The following is a 19,121-nucleotide window of genomic DNA, read 5'->3' on the forward strand; positions in this document are numbered from 1 at the left end:
AGGGAGCAGTATAGCAGCAACCTCCTAGATTATCAAATCTGAAATAAACCCTGCCAGGCTCAGTGGATTAACCGCTGGCCTGTGAACCAAAGGGTCGCCAGTTCAATTCCCAGTCTAGGGTACATGCTTGGGTTGAGGGCCAGGTCCCCAGCAGGGGGTACGTGAGAGGCAACTACACATTGATGTTTCTCTCCCATTCTTTCTTTCTCCCTTCCCCTCTCTAAATATAAATAAATAAAATCTTTTAAAAAATAGGGTATTTGATATTTTTAAAAAATAAATAAAATAAATAAAATCTGAAATATATATAAAGATGGCCAGATACAATGCAAAAATGATACTCATCAGTTATAGCCTGAAAAACAATGACAAAAGGAGACATTTACCAGGCTAGTTCCAAAAAGTTCATTTTCCTATGGTGATGGGGGCTTTTCTAGACATTAACAAGAATATATTTTTGAATGCACTCAAAACATCAATTCATCTACCCATACCAGAATACTGAATCTTTGGGGGCAAAACTCAGTTCACTCTAGTTTAATAGGAACAAAATCCTACAATGATAAATACATTTTACTATAAACTACTTATCTTCCTAAGGGCAAACAGACAAAATGTTGCATGTAAGAAGCCCTTGGACTTTTAAAAATATCTTAGCACTAACTAAAATAGAGCAGTTTCATACGTTTACAAAGTATACTTTCTACTACAGAAACCAACCAAGGGATAACAGCAACTTAAGAGGCACTAAATGACACTAAAACATTACACTGAATGTGGGCCACTGCGTAGCTACAGTCTACTGACCTCATTTGTGGTACTCATGTGTGATGCTATATTTAAGACATTCTTATCAAAAGGCTAAAGCTACATACTTCCCAACTGTAGCTTTACGGTTTAAAATAAACCACTCAAAAAATAACTTAACTGGTTCAACTATGAACACTATCATCTTTCTGGGGATCAAGATCACAAATGAAGGACTGAAAAGATGGAAGGGACGGCGAAGTAGTTACACAAAGTATATTCCAATAAGACGAATAAAAGGAATTGAGTTTCGGTCAGCTGCGACATTTGCTGCTATTGGGCAAATGAGAGATGGCCAAGATCTTCATAGGAAAAACGTTTCATACATCCATCTATTGATCCTACACTCGGTGGCTTGCTTAGGTTCTAAGCAAAAAGTTGGGCAGACAGCAAACTTCTGTGTTAAGTCATCAGAGGGTTCTCCACCAAAAACTTGCCATGACTCAAAAGCCTAAGCCTAGATGGCCTATTCACTAGGCCTCTTTACCTTGTGAGTGAGGGTGTCTTCCTACAGTTGAGTGACCAAGCTCACTCCACTTTGGTCCACGTGGAGACAAGCGTAAGAGATGACTCGCCCAATCACAATGAGAAGCAACCACGAGAAGTTGTGTTTTTCTTTTTTGATACTCACCAGACAACACCAAAGGCTCCATATCCAATAGGTCTATCCGGCTCAATGTCCAGCTGCTGTTGTGGATGATGCGAGTGCTGATGATGGTGCGCCTTAACTGTAGCAGCTGCAGCAGCCTGTACCTGAGCTGGGGCTGCTGCAGCTGGTCCAGGAGCCTGACCAGGTGCCGGTGATGGGAAATATGGCTGTTGTTGCCCAGGGTTTAACATGGCGGCCGCTGCGGCCGCTGCTGCGGCTGCCGCAGCTGCCGAAGACGTATGCTGCTGTACAGGGTGTACAGCAGCAGCCGACCCCGGGTGAAGATGGTGTTGAGGGTGGTGGTGGTGGTGAAGGTGAGGAGGAGGGAGGTGTGGAAGGTGATGGTGATGGTGGTGGTGGTGACCTGCTGCTGCTGCAGATGTACCGCCATTGTAAGCCGCCATCATTTTTGCGTTGGCTCTTGTGCCACAAAGAGACATTCAAAAAATGCCCTTTGATTGGAAAGCAAACTAGGTCAAGCTGTCATTTGGCCATTTAAAAATGAAGAAAAACCACTCACTCCACCTCAGAAAACATGGAGCGTAACTGGCTTTATGTCTTCATCAGTCAATCCAAACAAGTTAAGAGGATCTTGGTGTTTTAATTTTGGGGTGAGTGTGTGTGTGTGTGTGTGTGGAAGGGTGTGGGTTGCCAAAAAATAAAATAAAAGGGAAAAAGAAAAAGAAAAGAAAAAGGAAAAAGGGCCCCCCTTCCCCCCAGGTTTCCTGCCACAAGTGGGTACTAAAACTCCATCCTTAATTTGGGGGCGGTTCCAACTTCGAATGTGGGAATAAAGGCCAAACCTCCCGACCCCCTGAACTCCACACACGAAAAGGATCAGGTAACACACCACCCTTGGAATCTCGTAAGAGGGTTGACTCATCTACCCCTTCCATTCCCACATCCTTTTCTAAACACCTACCACCTTCTCAAAAATACAATTAAAAAAAAAAACCCAACCACCCCAAAATAAAAAGATGGGGGGAAATTTGCAGGGAAACCAGTTTCCCCCCCTCGAACTCTCAGGCCTCCCTACATCTCCCCCTACTCCCAGGCAGGTCGACCTGGTCGGTGGGGGGGCGCGGGCGAGGGGGATACTAAACTTTCCCGAACAGAGAAGAGCCAAGGAAGGAGGCAGGAGGGACAGAGTGAGCCGAGGAGGCGGCAGGGCAGGACGGGGAGGAGAAAGGGAATCGGGGCAAAGTGAAGGTAAGGAGGTGCAGGGAGGAATGAAAGAGATGTGGGCAGCACTCGGACGCCCAGACAGAGGGAACCGCCCCGGGATGAGGTTAGGGTCCCGGGGCCAAAGCACAGCAGCTCCGGCAGGCGGGCGGGGTGCAGTCAGAAGAGGGCAGACTCCTACCCCCGCAGCCGGCTGCTTCTGCTAGAAGGGTTGGGGGGGAGAGCGGGTGGGTCCCCCCCGCACGACGGCCCCCTCAGGGCTCAAGGCTGCTCCGTCTCCCCCCCACCCCCCCACCCGGCTTCGGTCCCCGCGGCCGCTTTCTCCTCAGTCGCTGAGGCCGTTTTCTCCTCAGCCGCCGCCTCCTCAGCCACCGGTGCAGCCGCGGCCAGACTCACCTCCCCTAGCAAAGCCGGATAGAGCGGAGGCAGCAGCGGACACGCGCAACCAGCCGCCGAGGCCCCGCCCCCGTCTCACACTGACCGGCTTCCCTAGCCAATCCACGCCCACCTGTCCGCATCCGCCTCCAATCCTGGGACCTGAGCTTCAGACAGGCGCACTCCTTGGCCAGTGGCAACAAGGTGTGGGTCTCCTGGGGAAATCCCGCCCCCGATTCAGGATGGACAGGTAAGAAGACCAATCAAAAGGCAGAGTTTGGCCTGACCGACAAAGCTAAAAGCGAATTAAAAACCATAGATCTCCGTGACATTTTCTTTCGCTGCTCTCCTCTTTTCTTTTTCTTCTTTTATTTTTTTGGCAGGAGCAGGAAGCTGCGTGCTAATCCCGCCTGCAAAGCTGGAAGAGAGGGTGGAATGAAAGAACCAATCATGAGCAAGGGACCAAGATCAGCTCAACCAATCCTTGGCTTGAAGATGAAGGGGGCTGGGACAGGGGCGAGATAGACACTTGATTTAACAAATAGAAAAAAAGATTGATCTCAGTCCCACCCTTCAGATCTCCTATAGGTCAGGATTGTGGAGAATTCGCTGTCATATCAGCGACGACCTCTTTGGGGGCGGGGTCAGTGAAGGGGGTGTAACTAAAGAAAGGGGGCGGGACCTAGACAAAGAAGGCGGAGTCCAAGTCTTCACTGCTCCATTGATAGGAGCTCTCTACTATCCATTTCAAAGGCATAAGGTGTGAAGAAATACGGGGAGCAAAAGTGACGTGGAGCTTCAGAAACTCAAGGTCCAAGATAACTGTTCATAGCTTATGGCTGGTCCTTCATGACTAATCCTGAACTTGGCAAAAAGAGGTATTATCTCTAGCATTCACAATTCAACTCTCAATAGACAGTAAGGCTATTGATGCAAATTAAAACAACAAAAATAAACTTAACTCTTAAAATAAGAAATAATAAGCTTACAGAACCTTATTTTACTAAAAGTGTTCACCCATAACCCTGGAGATCATCTTTGATTCCTCTTTTGCCTACCCACTCCTCCCCTTCCCATCAATCATCAAGTTTAAACACTTCTAAACACTGCGAATTTCCTCCCCTTCCCCAGTCACACAGTATTACCCAAATTTTCACCACTAGCATCTTTAATGCATCACCCTGGCCACATAGCTCTTCTCTAATCCATCCTCCACTAAGAGGATAGAGATCTTTTAAAAATACAAGTCTGACCATGTTCCTATCCATGATTAAAGCCAGTAAGTCTAAATGGCCCAGCATTATATGGTTCCTGCCTTCTGCAAGTGCCTCATCTGTCACCTCTACTTTTGTTACTTCAGACGTTATAAACTTCTTTCAGTCCCTCCAAGATTCATGCATATCTTCAGTTCAAAACACTCTCCACCTATCCTCTATTCTAATTTGTCCTTCAGGTCTTCATGTAAATTTCACCTTTTTTTTCCCCCCCTGGAAACCTTTCCCCAGCCCTGTTGTAGATTTGTGTCCCTGTTGTAAACTCCATGCACTGCTTCCCTTATGGCACTGAAAATTCTATATTTTAATCATTTACTGAGTTTCACCAGGACAGAAAGCTTGTCTGTCCCTCTCAATGTTGTATGCCTGGTTCCTAGGGCAGTGTCTAAAAGATGAAGACACAGTAAACATTTGCAGGAGAAGTGGGTACCGATCTAAGCTCTGCTGTTTACTAGCTCTATGACTTAGGTAAATCCACTAACCTGAGTTTCAGCTGCCTCATCGGAAAAGGAAGATAATAATATATGCCTCGTCAAGTTAAGATGAGAATTAAATGAGGTGATATATTTAAAAGTTCTTGGCAAACAGTAATAGTTTAATATACGTTCATTCTCTTGCCCTAGCCCAATCCTCACGTAATATTTGAAATGCCTTTCCAATTTCACAATGCATATCAGTTGCCTCCAAAGTGTGGTTTCCTAGAAGCTTCTTAGAAATGGAAAGTCTCAGGGTCTATCCCAGACCTACTGAATCAGAATCTTCTGGGAGGGTAGGGCAGGACTGTTTAACAAGCCCTCCAGGTGATTCTTACACATGCTAAAGTTTGAGAAGCACTGGCCTAGAGGAAAGGGGATGAATCTTAAACTTTTACTTCTCAGCACCTAGTATAGTCTGGAGTCAAGGTTGGTCAAACCTTTCACCTAGAAAGTGCTCAATACGTATGAAATAAAGAAGTAACCCGGTTCACCAGAAAATGATTGCATATTAAGAGTCATTTACTCCTGATACAAATATTTGTTGAGCACAAACTGTATGTAGGTATGGTACTAGTTTCAGTAATGGGGGAGGGGATATATGAGTTAAAGTCTCTGCCCAGGCCCAGTGGCTCAGATGGTTGGAGCATTGTCCTGTGCACCAAACGTTTGTGGGTTTGATTCCCAGTCAGGGCACATATCTAGGTTGCAGTTTTGAGCCTTGGTTGGGGCATGTACAGGAGGAATCCAATCAATGTTTCTCTCATACATTGATCTCTCTCTCTCTCTCTCTTTCTTCCCCCCTTCCTCTCTCTCTAAAATCAATAAAAACATATCCTTGGGTAAGGATTAAAAAAATAATAATAATTCAATTTCCTCAGCCACACTAGTTATATTCAAGTGCTCATTAGCCTCATGTGGCTAGTGGCCACCCTATTAGACAGTATAAATCTAAATCATGGGTTTGAACCCCTGCTCTACTCCTTTCTAGCTCTGTGATTTGGGGTAAGTTCCTTAGCCTGTCTTAGTCTGAATTTCCTTGTCCATAAAATAAAGAGGATCCCTGACTTTTCCAGTTTTTGTGACAATTCAAATAGACAGTCATGGAAAGCACATAGCCCAGGGCCTCCCTGGCTCCTCATCAGTGGCATTAAGTGGGGTGGTTATTATTAGTATTACAGTCCAGGCAGAGTGTCCTACATGTCAGATGAGAAAAACACTTGGGGCATTGTTCGGTTCATGTCCCCAACATTCCATCCACATGGGGCTGGCCTGACAGTCACTCAATTCCTCTTAAAGACATTGCCAGACAGCATAATATCCGGCCCTTTCCATTCTGTTCCATTTTCAGGAGCTGAGCACGATGAACAAGAAGTCGGAAGTGAGTCAGCAGGATAGCACTTGGAGCCTGAAAAAGCAAGCAGGACATCAGAATGCATAAGCAGGAATAGAATGTGCAGGAAGTGGGAGGTGATCTTCCCTTTTTTTTCCAAGAACTGGATCCATCTTGAGTTGTCTGTGGAGACTTTGTAGAACTTCAGCCAGGCCGGGGGTTAAAGGACAATAGAAGAAGCAACTCACATTCAACAGCTCTGGGTGCTCTATGAGTGTTATTGATGGGGAACTCAAATGTTGGAAAAATTTTAGTTTCAGGCAATAGCTAATAAGCTTAGTAATCGATGTATGTAAAAAGCTATTGTTTCAGGAACTGAATGTTTGACCAACCTTGACTCCAGAAAACCATAAGCAGTCCCACCTTTGTGCCTCAGGAGGACTGCAAGCAGTCAAGATGGTATCTGAGCCATTGTGCTCCAGGGTGAGACACCCACCGCCCAGGGTACAGATGAAAGGATGCTGTAGCTTTCTATCTGATTAACTTTTTCCCTGCATTCCAATCCCCTAACCTACACTTTTCTTCTCCTTATCAAAAGGCTTGGTTGAAAATGGAATTGAAGATGATGTTAGGGTACAAACCCGCTATCTTCTCAGATTGCTGGCCATCTGAATAAAGTGCCCATAAATGTTCAATCCCTGTCTCTACTTATTGGGTCTGGTTGGTGACAGGCAGCATGAATGCCAGCTTTTCTGGTTTCATGTTCGGGCAGCTCTGCACTGGGACAGACTTTGGGACTCTCCAGTAAGTCTGCGTATTTGGCGGGGAGTCCCATTGGCTGCCTGGACTGAGGGGCCCAGGGGTGCAGATTTGAAGACTCCCTAGCAGCTGCCAAGTAATTTCACTTGGAGACTCTCCTATCTGACTCTCAGCACTTCCCATCATTTTCACATTTGATCGAATCATTGCACTTTCTGGTTCAGATTACAATCTCGGGTCACAATTTAGATCATTAGGAATTAAGGTGTCTTCTGGTTTAAGTAAGGTGCCTCCTGTTTTTTGTGACATTACAGAACTGTCTGGTAGAATGGGAGAAAATGCTTCTGTTCCAGGAAACAGCCCTTTGAGGCAAGTTTTGGCTAACTGGTCAACCTATGCTTATAAACCTATGAGTAAAAAGAAATGATTTTTATTGTAATACTGTTTGGTTTATGTATTGTATAATCTAGACACAAGAGAGCACTGGCCACTGAATGGGTCTTTAAATTACTGTATTATACAGTAACTAGAGTTGTTTTGTCAAAGTTCAGAGAAGTGGGACCAAATGGCTTAACTAGAAACTTTCATGAGTTTACATCATTAGGATGGTGGGTTAAAAGGAAATAGATTAATGGTCCAGAGAAAAGGGAATTTACCTGTGAAAGATGGCAGAAGCTTGGAGGGGAGGGCCCAGGAAGCTATAGATATTATGACTTCCATGAATATGGCCAGGGTTCCCACGGCCCCTCCAGCCCGGGGGGACCTTCCTCTTCACCTGGCTGAGGGAACTGGGGAAAGTGTCCCTGAAGTGGTCTCGCTGTCTCAAACCCACCTGGGAACCAAATTCGGTGGAGGAAAAGCCCCTACCAGGGCAGGGCAATACCCTTTGCAAAAACTTCCAGTGGGAGTAGGCCCAGAGGGCCACCCTGTTGGATATTATTTGGTACATAGTCCGTGTTCTACATCAGATCTGTTAAACTTGGAAACTCTGAAAGGAACTGCTAGATGTGTTGTGTGCCAGAAGAACAATCCCAAGATAGATCCCCTTCAAAAGAAAGAAGGGAAACAATACCAAGGACAGAGGCCATTTGAGGACTGGCAAATAGACTACCCAGATGCCAAGGGCTCAAGGGTGGAAGTATTTGCTAGTTGTTGTTGATACCTTTTCAGGATGAGTAGAAGCCTATCCTACTAGAATGGAGAAATTCTCGAGGTAGCGAAAGGCTTAATGAAGGAAATACTTCCCTGCTTTGGCCTACCCAGCAGCACCCAGAGAGATAATGGATCTGCTTTTGTTTCAGCAATCACAATGAAGGTTAGTAAGTTTTTAGGAAATAAGTGGAGACCAGACGGTGTGGAGACTCCACACGTCATGGAGACCTCAGGCTTCTGGAAATGTACAGAATATGAATCATATCTTTTTAAAAAAAAAGATTTTAGCCATTTATTTTTAGAGAGAGGGGGAGGCAGGGAGAAACAGAGGGAGAGAAACATCAATGTGTGGTTGCCTCTCACGTGGCCCTCACTGGGGACCTGGCCCGCAACCCAGGCATGTGCCCTGACTGAGAACTGAACTGGTGACACTTTGGTTCTCAGCCCATGCTCAATCCACTGAGCTACACCAGCCAGAGCTGAATCACATCTCGAAGAAAATATAGCCAAGCTGTGCCAAGAAACTCATCTCCATTGGGATCAAGCCTTGCCTATTGCCCTACTCAGGATAAGGGTGGCTCCTTGAAGTGGGATTCATTTGGTATGGACAACCATTTCAGGTTATGATTGGGGTGGGAGAAATGTATATAGATCAAGAAGTGAAGGTAAAGAAAATGTACAACATTTAAGTCAGACCTTAGCTGTCATGAATGACCTTGCTAGTATTAGAGACCTCTCCCCCACAGGTTTGGCTACAATCCTTTGAGCTTGGAGACGAGGTGCTCCTCAAGACTTGGAAGATAGAATCTCCAGAAAGCCAACTAGAACAAAAGTGGACTGAACCTTGGGACATTCTCCTCACCACCCCACTGCAGTGAAGTTAGCAGAAATGAAACCTCAGATTCATCACACTGGAGTAAAGAAGGTACCAGAGGAACGTTAGACCACTGAAACTCAAGAAGACCTGAAAGTCATCTTTTGAAAACAATGACTTATGTTCTTTTCATTACCTTTTGTTGAACCCTATGTTATAGCAACCTTGTCCCTTTCCAATGACACAAAAATATTTGGACCTATTTAGTAAAAATGTTCTAAACATCTCTGAATTTTTTCTTGCAGGAGGAACTTATGTTGAACAAACTTTCACTCCATGTCTTATAGGTGTTTGTACTCCCCTAGAAAGCCTTTGAAATTATGTTTTGTTTAGGCATATTAATAAGAAAATAACCTACTCTGATATTTATAGTTGGGAACGTGTGCTAATTCTAAAGGACAGGGAAATGTTTTCCTTAGAAGTCACTAAGGTAGCCCCAGCTGGAGAGTGTGCAACTTTTTCAATTGTGCTAAAAACTGTTTTGTGCTTTACTATAGCTTGTTGTTGCATACAATGTGCCCCTTATGTGGATCTGCAATTAAATGTGTTCCTAAGCCCCCTACCAGACAGTCCAATGCTAAGGTATGTGCTCAACAACAGAATGAGTACTTCCTTGTGAAACTGATCTCATGGAAATAAGATAGTTTAAACTAACAGTGGGGGAATGATGGGAGACTCAAACATTGGAAAAATTTTAGTTTCAGGTAATAGCTAATAAGCTTAGTAATCGATGTATGTAAAAAACTGTTGTTTCAGGAACTGAACGTTTGACCCACCCTGACTCCAGGAGACCATAAGCAGTCCCACCTCTGTGCCTCAGGACTGCAAGTGGTCAGGTTGGTATCTGAGCCACTGTGCTCCAGGGTGAGACGCCCACCGCCCAGGGCACAGATGAAAGGATGCTGCAGCTTTCTATCTGATTAACTTTTTCCCTGAATTTCAATCCCCTAAACTACACTTTTCTTCTCCTTATCAAAAGGGTTAGTTGAAAATGGAATTGAAGATGATCTGTTAGGGTACAAACCCGCTGTCTTCTCAGATTGCCGGCCATCTGAATAAAGCACCCATAAAGATTCAATCCCTGACTCTCTCTACTCATTGGGTCTGGTAGGTGACAGGCAGTGTGAATTCCAGCTTTTCTGGTTTTGTTTTCACACGTGATAAATCATCACTACATTCCATTTTGCGAATGAAGCAGCAGACTCAGGAAGGCAAAGTAACTTGAATCTCACAAAGCTATGGAGTTGCTGGCTCCACACTGCATGGTCTTCCCACCACGTCACTCAGCAGGAGGGAATTGCCAAGGAAGTGATACCATGGAGTACGGGGAAGAGTAGGCAGGAAATTCTTCCACCTTCAAGCCTGACAGCCAAGGGCCTTCCTCACTGGTTTATGATACCTTTCAACATTTTTAAATCCCAATCCTTGGTGCCAGGCGGGGAGGACCACCTCTGGCCTTTCGTCACCTAACACGCTCAGAATCATGCTTCCTCCATGTCCTGACTCCTTCCTGTAGCCTTGGAATTCTTTGTACCTCTTCTTTTACCAAAGTTCTACTCACTTTTTGAGGCTCTGCTCCTGAAACCTCACATTTTTCGCGAAGCCTTTCTTTGATACTAGGCCCTTCAGATACCTCCCTCCACTGAAGAACTTAGACATCCAATGTCTTCAGCTAAAACATGATGCTATGAAAAATATTCTAGCTGTGTGGTTTGGGGCACTTAACACTTTTGAGCTTTAGTGTCTTCATTGGTGAAATGGGGTATTAATACCTATTTTGAAGTAGAGTGTAATATCTATTTTAATCCCTTAACAGGATTAAATTAGGTCACAAAGTAGTATATGAAACACCCAGCATCGTGCCTGACACAGAGTAGTCAATTAATACAGATAGCTTCCTTCCCCGCTTCTACGTCTAGTTTACTGATCAACTTTTTCCTGCTGTCTCTACTTCCTGTGCTCTACTCTAGGGAGTTAGCTGGGGGAATGAAATGGGATACTTAAATCTTGATAAATGGTAAATTGCTTCTCCAGTTCTTCCTCACTTATTTTCTAGAGCCCCTCTAGGCCCTCTAACAGCCCCATGACAGGGCATAAAGCTGTCAGTGCCAAAGTAAAGCTGGAGGCCCGATGGAACAGAGTGTGAGGGAGGCTGCAAACTTTTGAGTATTGGGCAGTACTGTGGGTCAAAGGGCATGTCTGTGCTCAGCTACAGGGAGGCATAACAAGGGAAGCCAGACAGGACAGTGGAAGAAGCAGTTTGGGAGCAACACAATGTCAGGAGTAAAAACTAAGAGAGAGATAGAGATGGAATATGGTAACAAGCTGGGGACTGAGTAAGGCCAGGCAAACCCAAGTTTATAGGTTGCCCAGGCCTTCCATTGAGGACTATAGCCAAGATTGCTCTACTCAGCAAAGATATCATTTAGAACCAAATGGCAGACAAATAACTTTCCAGACAAGAAAAAACTGAAGAAGTTCATCATCACCAACCCATTATTATATGAAATGTTAAAGGGACTTATTTAAGAAAAAGATCAAATTATAAAATGGTAAAAATTACAAATCTATCAACAAACTAAGCAAACAAGAAGAACAGAGACAGAATCATGGATACAGAGAGTGTTTTGATGGTTGCCAGATGGGAGGGGAGATGTGGGGGAATAGGTGAAAAGGTGAGGGGATTAAGAAGTACAAATAGGTAGTCACAGAATAGCCATGGGATGTAAAGTACAGTACAGGAAACAGAGGAATCAAAGAATCTATGCTTGACTCATGGACATGAACAATGGTGTAGGGATTGCCTGAGGGAGTGGTGGGTGCTGGGTGGAGGGGGGCAAAGGGGGAAAAATCAGGACAACTGTAACAACATAACCAATAAAATATAATAAAAAAAATATGTTCAAGATCCATACACTGGAAAGTAGAAAACATTGCTCAGGGAAATTAAAGAAAGCCTAAATAAATAGAGAGGTATACTGTGCTCATGGGGAGATTCAATATTGGTAAGATGTCAATTCACCTCAAATTGATCTGTGGACTCAGGAAATACCAATCACAATCCCAGAGTCCTTTTTTTCTGTTGTTCAACTATAGCTGTCTCCATTTCCCCCCCACCACTTAGAAATGGACAAATTGATTACAAAATCTACATGGATGTGTAAATGACTCAAAATAACCAAAATAATTTTGGAGGAACAAAGTTGGAGAACTTAATTACCTGATTTCAATTAAGATGTACCATTAAGTGTTATCACCCAAAACAATGACGTATTGGCATAATGACAGACACAGAGTCAATGGGACATAACAGAGTTTACAGAAATAAATGTAGACATATTTAATCCGATGGTTTTTCAGTAAACGTGTTAAGGTAATTCAATGGAGAAAAAGATAATCTTTTCAACAAATGATACTGGAACAACCTGATATCCAAATAACAGGAACCCCCCACCCCCCCAAAAAAAAACAAAAACAAAACTCTTGACTCTTACCTCACACTATATACAAAAATAAACTCTAGGTAAATCATAGACTTAAATATAAAAAATTTTTTTTAATCCTAAATAAATAAATAAATATCCTATGGCTATAGGGTAGACAAAGATTTCTTAGACAAGACACAAAAGAAGTAGCCATAAAATAAAAAGTGCAGCAGCAAAGTCATTAGATATACTCAGCTCTTCAGTCTTTGGAAGAATTCTTGAACGAGCAAGGTTGAGGAATTAGGGAAGAGAGGATGTTCACACTCCAGCAGCCTGGAGTTCACAGAGGATCAGAGTAAGCCTTCCCCCAGCCAAAGTGAAATTAGAGAGAATCATTGTGTATTGGATGGACTCAGTTGTAGGCACATGTTCATAAGAAGGCATGGATGGGAACATGTTGAAGCCTTATTTTAAAAGCTAAAAAATGTAAGCAACTTAAATGGTAAATGATTTAATCAGTAAGGGATGTCAGCTCTGAAGAAGACCCTGTCAGTGCTCCACCCGTGTAACCTGGGACTACGTGAGCCAGCACACTCTCAACTGCTTGCCCCTGCATCTACTTGAGTGAAGGCTTTCTCTGGCCACCAGAGATCTGTTTCCCCGGGTGCAGGACAAGCCAGAAGTACTGGGGAATTAATGCCTCTCTGAAGCAGCCCTCAACCAAAATAGTAGATGGGAGGGGATGGATAAGTGCCCTAGCTCTCTTTAGGTAGAAGGTTTTACAATTATGTCATATATTGGCTCTCAGAGTTCCCCAGTGGAACTGAGCTCTGGCTACCTAAGGTGATGAGTTGCTTGAAAAAACACCTATTAACATCTTCTTCTCTTCCTTGTCTCATTTCCCCATTCCCTTACCAGTATTTTTTGGGATCACCTCTCACATAAAGTACTTGCACTTGAATCCTTATCTCAGGGTCTCCTTTTAGAAATCAGCATTTTGAAAGAACAAAGCAGATCAATAATTAGATTATTATAAAAGATTACCATGCTTTGGCTGGGTGACTCAGATGGTTGAAGCACCATCCCATACACCAAAAGTCTGTGGGTTTGATCCTCGATCAGGGCACATACCTAGACTGCAGGTTCAATCCTTGGTTGGGAACATTTGGGAGGCAACCAATCAATGTTTCTCTCTCTCCCTCTCTCTCTCTTCCTTTCTCTCTAAAATCAGTGAATATATCCTCAAGTGAAGATTTAAAAAGATCACCAAAACATAACATATTGTTATATGAAAACCAAAATATAACATATATGTTATAAAAACTATATGTGTGGTATAATATCATGTGTTTTTTAAAAAATTATATTTTATTGATTATGCTATTACAGTGGCCCTGATATTTCTCCCTTTACTCCCCTCCACCCAGCACCCCCCACTCCCTTAGGCAATACCCCCTCCTTGCTCCTGTCCACAGTCATGCATGTAAGTTCTTTGGTTACTTCTTTCCTATACTGTACTTTAACTGTAAGTTCTTTCTTATACTGTACTTTATATCCCCAAGGCTATTCTGTAACTACCTATTTGTACTTCTTAATCCCCTTACCCCTCACCCATTCTCCTACACCCCCTCCAATCTCTCTATCTTTTTAACCTTTGGCATTTTAATTATGACGTGTCTCGAAGTGGGCCTCTTTGGGTCCAACTTGTTTGGGACTCTCTGCACTTCCTGGCCTTGCATGTTCATTTCCTTCATCAACTTAGGGAAGTTTTCTTTCATTATTTTTTCAAATAACTTCCAATTTCTTGCTCTTTCTCTTCTCCTTCTGGCACCCATATGAGATGAATGCTGGATTACTTAAAGCGGTCCCACAGGCTGCTTACACTACCCTCATTTTATTGGATTCCTTTTTCTTCTTGTTGTTCTGATTGGTTGTTTTTTACTTCCTTATGTTCCAAATCATTGATTTGATTCTCGGCTTCATCCACTCTACTGTTGATTCCCTGTAAATTGTTCTTTACTTCAATTAGTGTCTTCTTCATTTCTGATTGGATCTTTCTTAGGCTGCTGAGGTCCTCACTAAGTTCCTTGAGCATCCTCATAACCAGTGTTTTGAACTCTGCATCTGATAGATCGCTTGTCTCCATTTCATTTAGCTCTTTTTCTGGAGTTTTGATCTGTCCTTTCATTTGGTCCATGTTTCTTTGTCTCTTCATTTTGGCAGCCTCCCTGTGTTTGTTTCTATGTATCAGGTAGAGCTGCTTTGACTCCATGTCTTGGTAGTGTGGCCTAATGTGAGCTGAAGTACCCAAGCTGGATATTGAAGGTATGCCCTACATGCGGGCTGAGTACACCCTCCTCTTGTAGTTGAGCCTTGGTTGCTGTTGGCAGATCAATGGGAGGGATTTGCCCAGGCCAGTCAGCCACAAAAGATTGGCAGTGACCACTGACCACCAACCTCCGCCCTGTGTGGAGGATCCACTGTGCAGGGGCAGGGTGGTGGTGCTCTGATGTGGTCTGTAGCTGTCCACTGGGTGCACTGGCCCTGGGGTTTCCCAGGTGGTGCAGGCCAACATCAGCCGCCACCTGTGTTTCTCCTGGGGCCACCCTGCCTGAGCTATAAAGCCATCTGAGATGGCTGCTACTTGTGCTGGGCTTGGAGATTTCCAGGCAAAGCTAAGCTGTAAATCGAGGCTGGCTGCTGCTGGTACTGGGCCTGGGGCTCACTGAAGCCAGCTGTTGCTTGCTTGAGAGGATTTAGGAAGTTGTGAAGCATGAGCCAAGACCAGCCATTCATATGGAAAAGCAGACTGGGTAGGCCTGTAAATTGGGTGGGGCAGAGTCTCTGGGGACCTCCAAGGAGGGTCAAACAGCATTAGCCAGGTTGATGGAGTCTCAGGTATGGCACCAGCTTGCCAGCTCCGTGGGGAAAGGGTTTAGAAAAGGACAATGGCCTCTGAGCAGACCTCAATGGCCTTGATGCAAGACACTTTAGTTTCTCCCAGTATGCCACTGTGCCTTTCAAGCTGCCACTCAGGTGCTGGAGCTCAGAGGGAGTGAATCCAAGTAGGTGAGTCTGTCTGTGCATTCTTTAAGAGGAACTTGTTGGGGCTCTAGCAGTTTCTCCAACCAAGTCAATCCCCCTGGTGTTTGCAGCCAGAAGTTGTGGGGACTTATCTTCCTGGCACTGGAACCCTGGGCTCGGAGGCCTGATGTGGGGCTGGGACTCACTCTGTAGATATCCCTCCCAAATTTTTATCCACCACGAGTGGATGTGTTATCAGCCCTTTCTGTGTCTGTTCCCCTTCTACCAGTCTGGATGGTGGGTTCTTGAATTCTGTAGTTGTCAGACTTCCATTCAACTCGATTTCTGACAGCTCTGAGTGATGGTTGCTCTATACTTTAGTTTAGATGTGGTTTTGCGAAGAGGTGAGCCATGTCTGCCTATGCCACCATCTTGACTGGAAGTCGGGTCTTCAACATATTATGTTAAATTTATCTAGATGTAGTTCAAGATTTTTAATGTTATTATAAATGGTATTCATTTTTAAATTTCATTTTCCACTGATTCATTGCTGGTATATGGCAATACAATGGATTTTTTTAATTGATTTTTTTTATAGTGACTTTGTACCCTGTGGCCTTACTAAATTAATTTATTAGATCTAGCAACTTTTTTTCTAGGTTCTTGAGGATTCTATAATCTTATTAATCTATAAATAAAACTGGTTTATCTCTTTCTTTCCAATATTTAGGTATTTTATTTTATTTTATTTTATTTATTATTTGCCCTATTGCACTAGCTAGGACCTCTAATAAATTGCTGAATAGAAGTAATGAGCACAGACTTCCTTGTCTTGTTCCCAATCTTAGGAAACACCCTTCTACCATTCAGTCTTTTAGCATTAAGTATGCTGTTACTGGTAGGTTTTTCATAGGTTTGTCAAGTGCAAGAACTGTGCCTCTAGTTTTAATCTGTGAGCATTTTTAGTCCCAGTTGTTTTCATTTCACCATGCTAAAAGTTGTTAGGACTCCAGGCCCTGGTTCTGTTTTCTCTATTAATATGATATAGACAGCATGGTTTTTGTGAAATATACTTTAATTTTGCCACTTTCCAGTTCCGTGACCTTATTGAAGTTATCTGTCTTCCACCTCAATGTTCTCACTTATAAAATAAAGCTAATTAATTTTTCAAGATTATTATGAATGATATTATATTTGGTTTGCTTAAATGCATCTGACACATACTAGACACTCGAAAAGCATTATCCTCTCGCTATCCCTTGTCTTCTCTTAGTAATATACTTTTGACTTTATAGTGACATTTATGATATCTGCTCAAATTTTTCACAATAGGGTTTTTAAAAATAGGTATTGGTCACATAGGAAGGTCAATATTTTATTGATAGATGACAGACAATTCAGTGGGTGCAATAACATGAGACATCCAATCAGGTGCTTCTCTCTGCTAACTGCAGATTCCATAATTATTCCCAGGCTAAGACTTCCTGAGATTAACATGTTGCCCTACCCAGCACAAAAACAAATGCACTGGTCCAAAAGATACTAAGTATATCATGTTCACTGCTTTTAATAGTATATCCAGAAAGAATGATTCATAAGTCTTGGCTCTCATTCAGATATACAGAGAAACTTTATTGTTAGTCCATACATGTGTCTTCTTAGACCTGGAATTCTCCAGCTCTAAACACAGCAGGATTCAAGGTTACTAGGGCAAAAGGTGTAAAAATATTGTTATAAGTCCCAGAGCAGTGATTCCAAATGCCAGCCCCAGAGCAAGTGCCTGATGAAGTGTATCGCACAGAACTCTGTAAAATAAGAAATATAAGAATGATTTCTGAGTTCTTCATAAAGCTACATGTACTGTTCCTTATTTTGAGATTCGACCTCTCCTACCTTTTTGGTGTGAAAATGCCCTTTATTATTATTTTTTGATGATGATTATTCACTATCCTTATTTGGTAAAATAAGTTAGCAAAATTATCTAAGTCTATCACACACCACCAATTTAAGAAATTAAGTTACTGGCCTGAGAACTAGCAGGGAATATTTTCCAGGAGAACCTCAGCCTGTCTAGATTTGTGCCATGATAACGGACTATATGTCGCTGATATTACTTAGGGCAACTATGGACCTAGTTGGAGTCCCTTCAGAATTTGCAGCTCCATCCTCCACCTATGGGATGTCAGCCCCAGTGGCAGAACCACAAGAGACTGGATGCAGAGGGCCTGTGAGGCTCTAGTGGACTACCGACGTGAGCCTCACCTGATCTGAAAAAAGTAAAGTTGTGAATTTTGTGGCTCTAAACAGGAGTATGTCTTAGCCCAAAAGATATAGTGATGAAGAAACACCAAGAGAAAGGGCCCATGTCAACATGTTGAGTGTTTTGGGGATCCCAGGATTTGTGGGAAGCCTGGTATAGGGCATAGAGATAGAATCATGAGCTAGGAGAAGCTCAGCCAACTTGGCTGAGGCTTAACTTTATAAGCCTCCGTTTCCATAGCTGCTAAGTGGAAATGATCACCCTGCCTTGTCTCTCTGGAGTGTTTGCTTGTGGAATGAAAGATAATGGATAGGAGAGTGATTTGCAAGCTACAGTGTCCCAGACAAATTTAAGAAATGACTCTTTTTCACTTTGTTGACAATTGAGAAGGCAATATTTCTAGACACATGACATAACTCCAGGCAGTCTCTTCACTGAGAAGAGATGATGGAAATGTACAAGGCCTGTTGGCTAAATGCTGTCAGAGCACATCACCACCAAATATATCTGGACAATTGTGTTTTTAACACCATGTTCCCAAACCTAGCAACTAGGCAGCTCTGAGGAGATGCTGGATGCAAAGTGGGGTCTGAGGTTCACAAGAGGAGAGCCAGGGCCTGCGTCAGCTCCTCCTGTCTTCGTATTCCGGGTAGACTTCTCCGACCGGATTTAGGCCGCGGTGACATGCTGGTGCACACTCAGAAAGTGGCTCCCCTGAAGTCTTGTCCTGGCATAAGCAGATTTTTCAAACAATAATACATTATCTTAATTGCCCTAAAGTTCATGCTTTTAAGAATATACTCAGATTACAGTCAATTCTTTAATAGTAACAGTTATCATTTATTAAGTGCTATCTATGCAGGGGTACTATTTTAAGTGCTTAATATATTAACTCCTTTAATCCTCCCAACAACCTTATGAGAAAGTTACAACATTTGTCTTCTTTTTAAAAGGAAAGTCAAGGATATATAACTAAGTACCTTATCCAAGGTCATGCTGATATGTGACAGAGATTGGGTTTAGACAAGGAATTCTCATCCCAGGTGTAATCAAAGGGCCGAAATAATTTTAAGGCTGTGTAAATGTGACTACTCCCTAACTGCTAAGGAGTTGAAATTACATTCGGCCCTTTGAAGGCAATGGCGAGGCTGATGTGGCCCCCAGTGAAAATGAGTTTGCCACTCCTGCTCGAAAGCATCCCTACTGCCATCTAACGAACTACATATTTATCTGTTTATTTGTTATCTGTATCCCTCTACTGAAACTACAAACTCCATGAGGGCAGGATTTCATTGTATTTAATGTTATAGCTCAATATCTGAAGGGAGGACCGGCAAGTAAATATATTTAGATGCTGCCTTCAAGGCAGAGGAATGAACATTAAATTAAACTGAACGAGAAATGTCACAAAATATCACACAATTCTCTCTCAGTCATCTGCACTGACAAGATCTTTCTGGATTGTTGTGTGCTGAAAAACTTCAGGGAGAAGAAAGGCCACAGCTAGAACTGGCAGTAAAGGTGCCCTTTAAGT

At 43.1% G+C, this 19,121-nt stretch overlaps 1 protein-coding gene across 1 annotated transcript in view; it reads right to left on the bottom strand.

Moving 5' to 3' along the window:
* NLK (nemo like kinase) overlaps positions 1–3,113 on the bottom strand; it is a 151,436-nt gene extending 148,323 nt beyond the window's left edge. The window contains exon 1 of the mRNA XM_024565222.4: positions 1,439–3,113. Coding sequence (XP_024420990.1) covers positions 1,439–1,896 — 458 coding nt within the window. The 5' untranslated portion in view covers positions 1,897–3,113. The remainder of the gene's footprint in view (positions 1–1,438) is intronic.
* Positions 3,114–19,121: the final 16,008 nt, after the last annotated feature.

This window comes from Desmodus rotundus, chromosome 9 (genome assembly GCF_022682495.2).
Source record: "Desmodus rotundus isolate HL8 chromosome 9, HLdesRot8A.1, whole genome shotgun sequence".
Classification (NCBI taxonomy): Eukaryota; Metazoa; Chordata; class Mammalia; order Chiroptera; family Phyllostomidae; genus Desmodus; species Desmodus rotundus.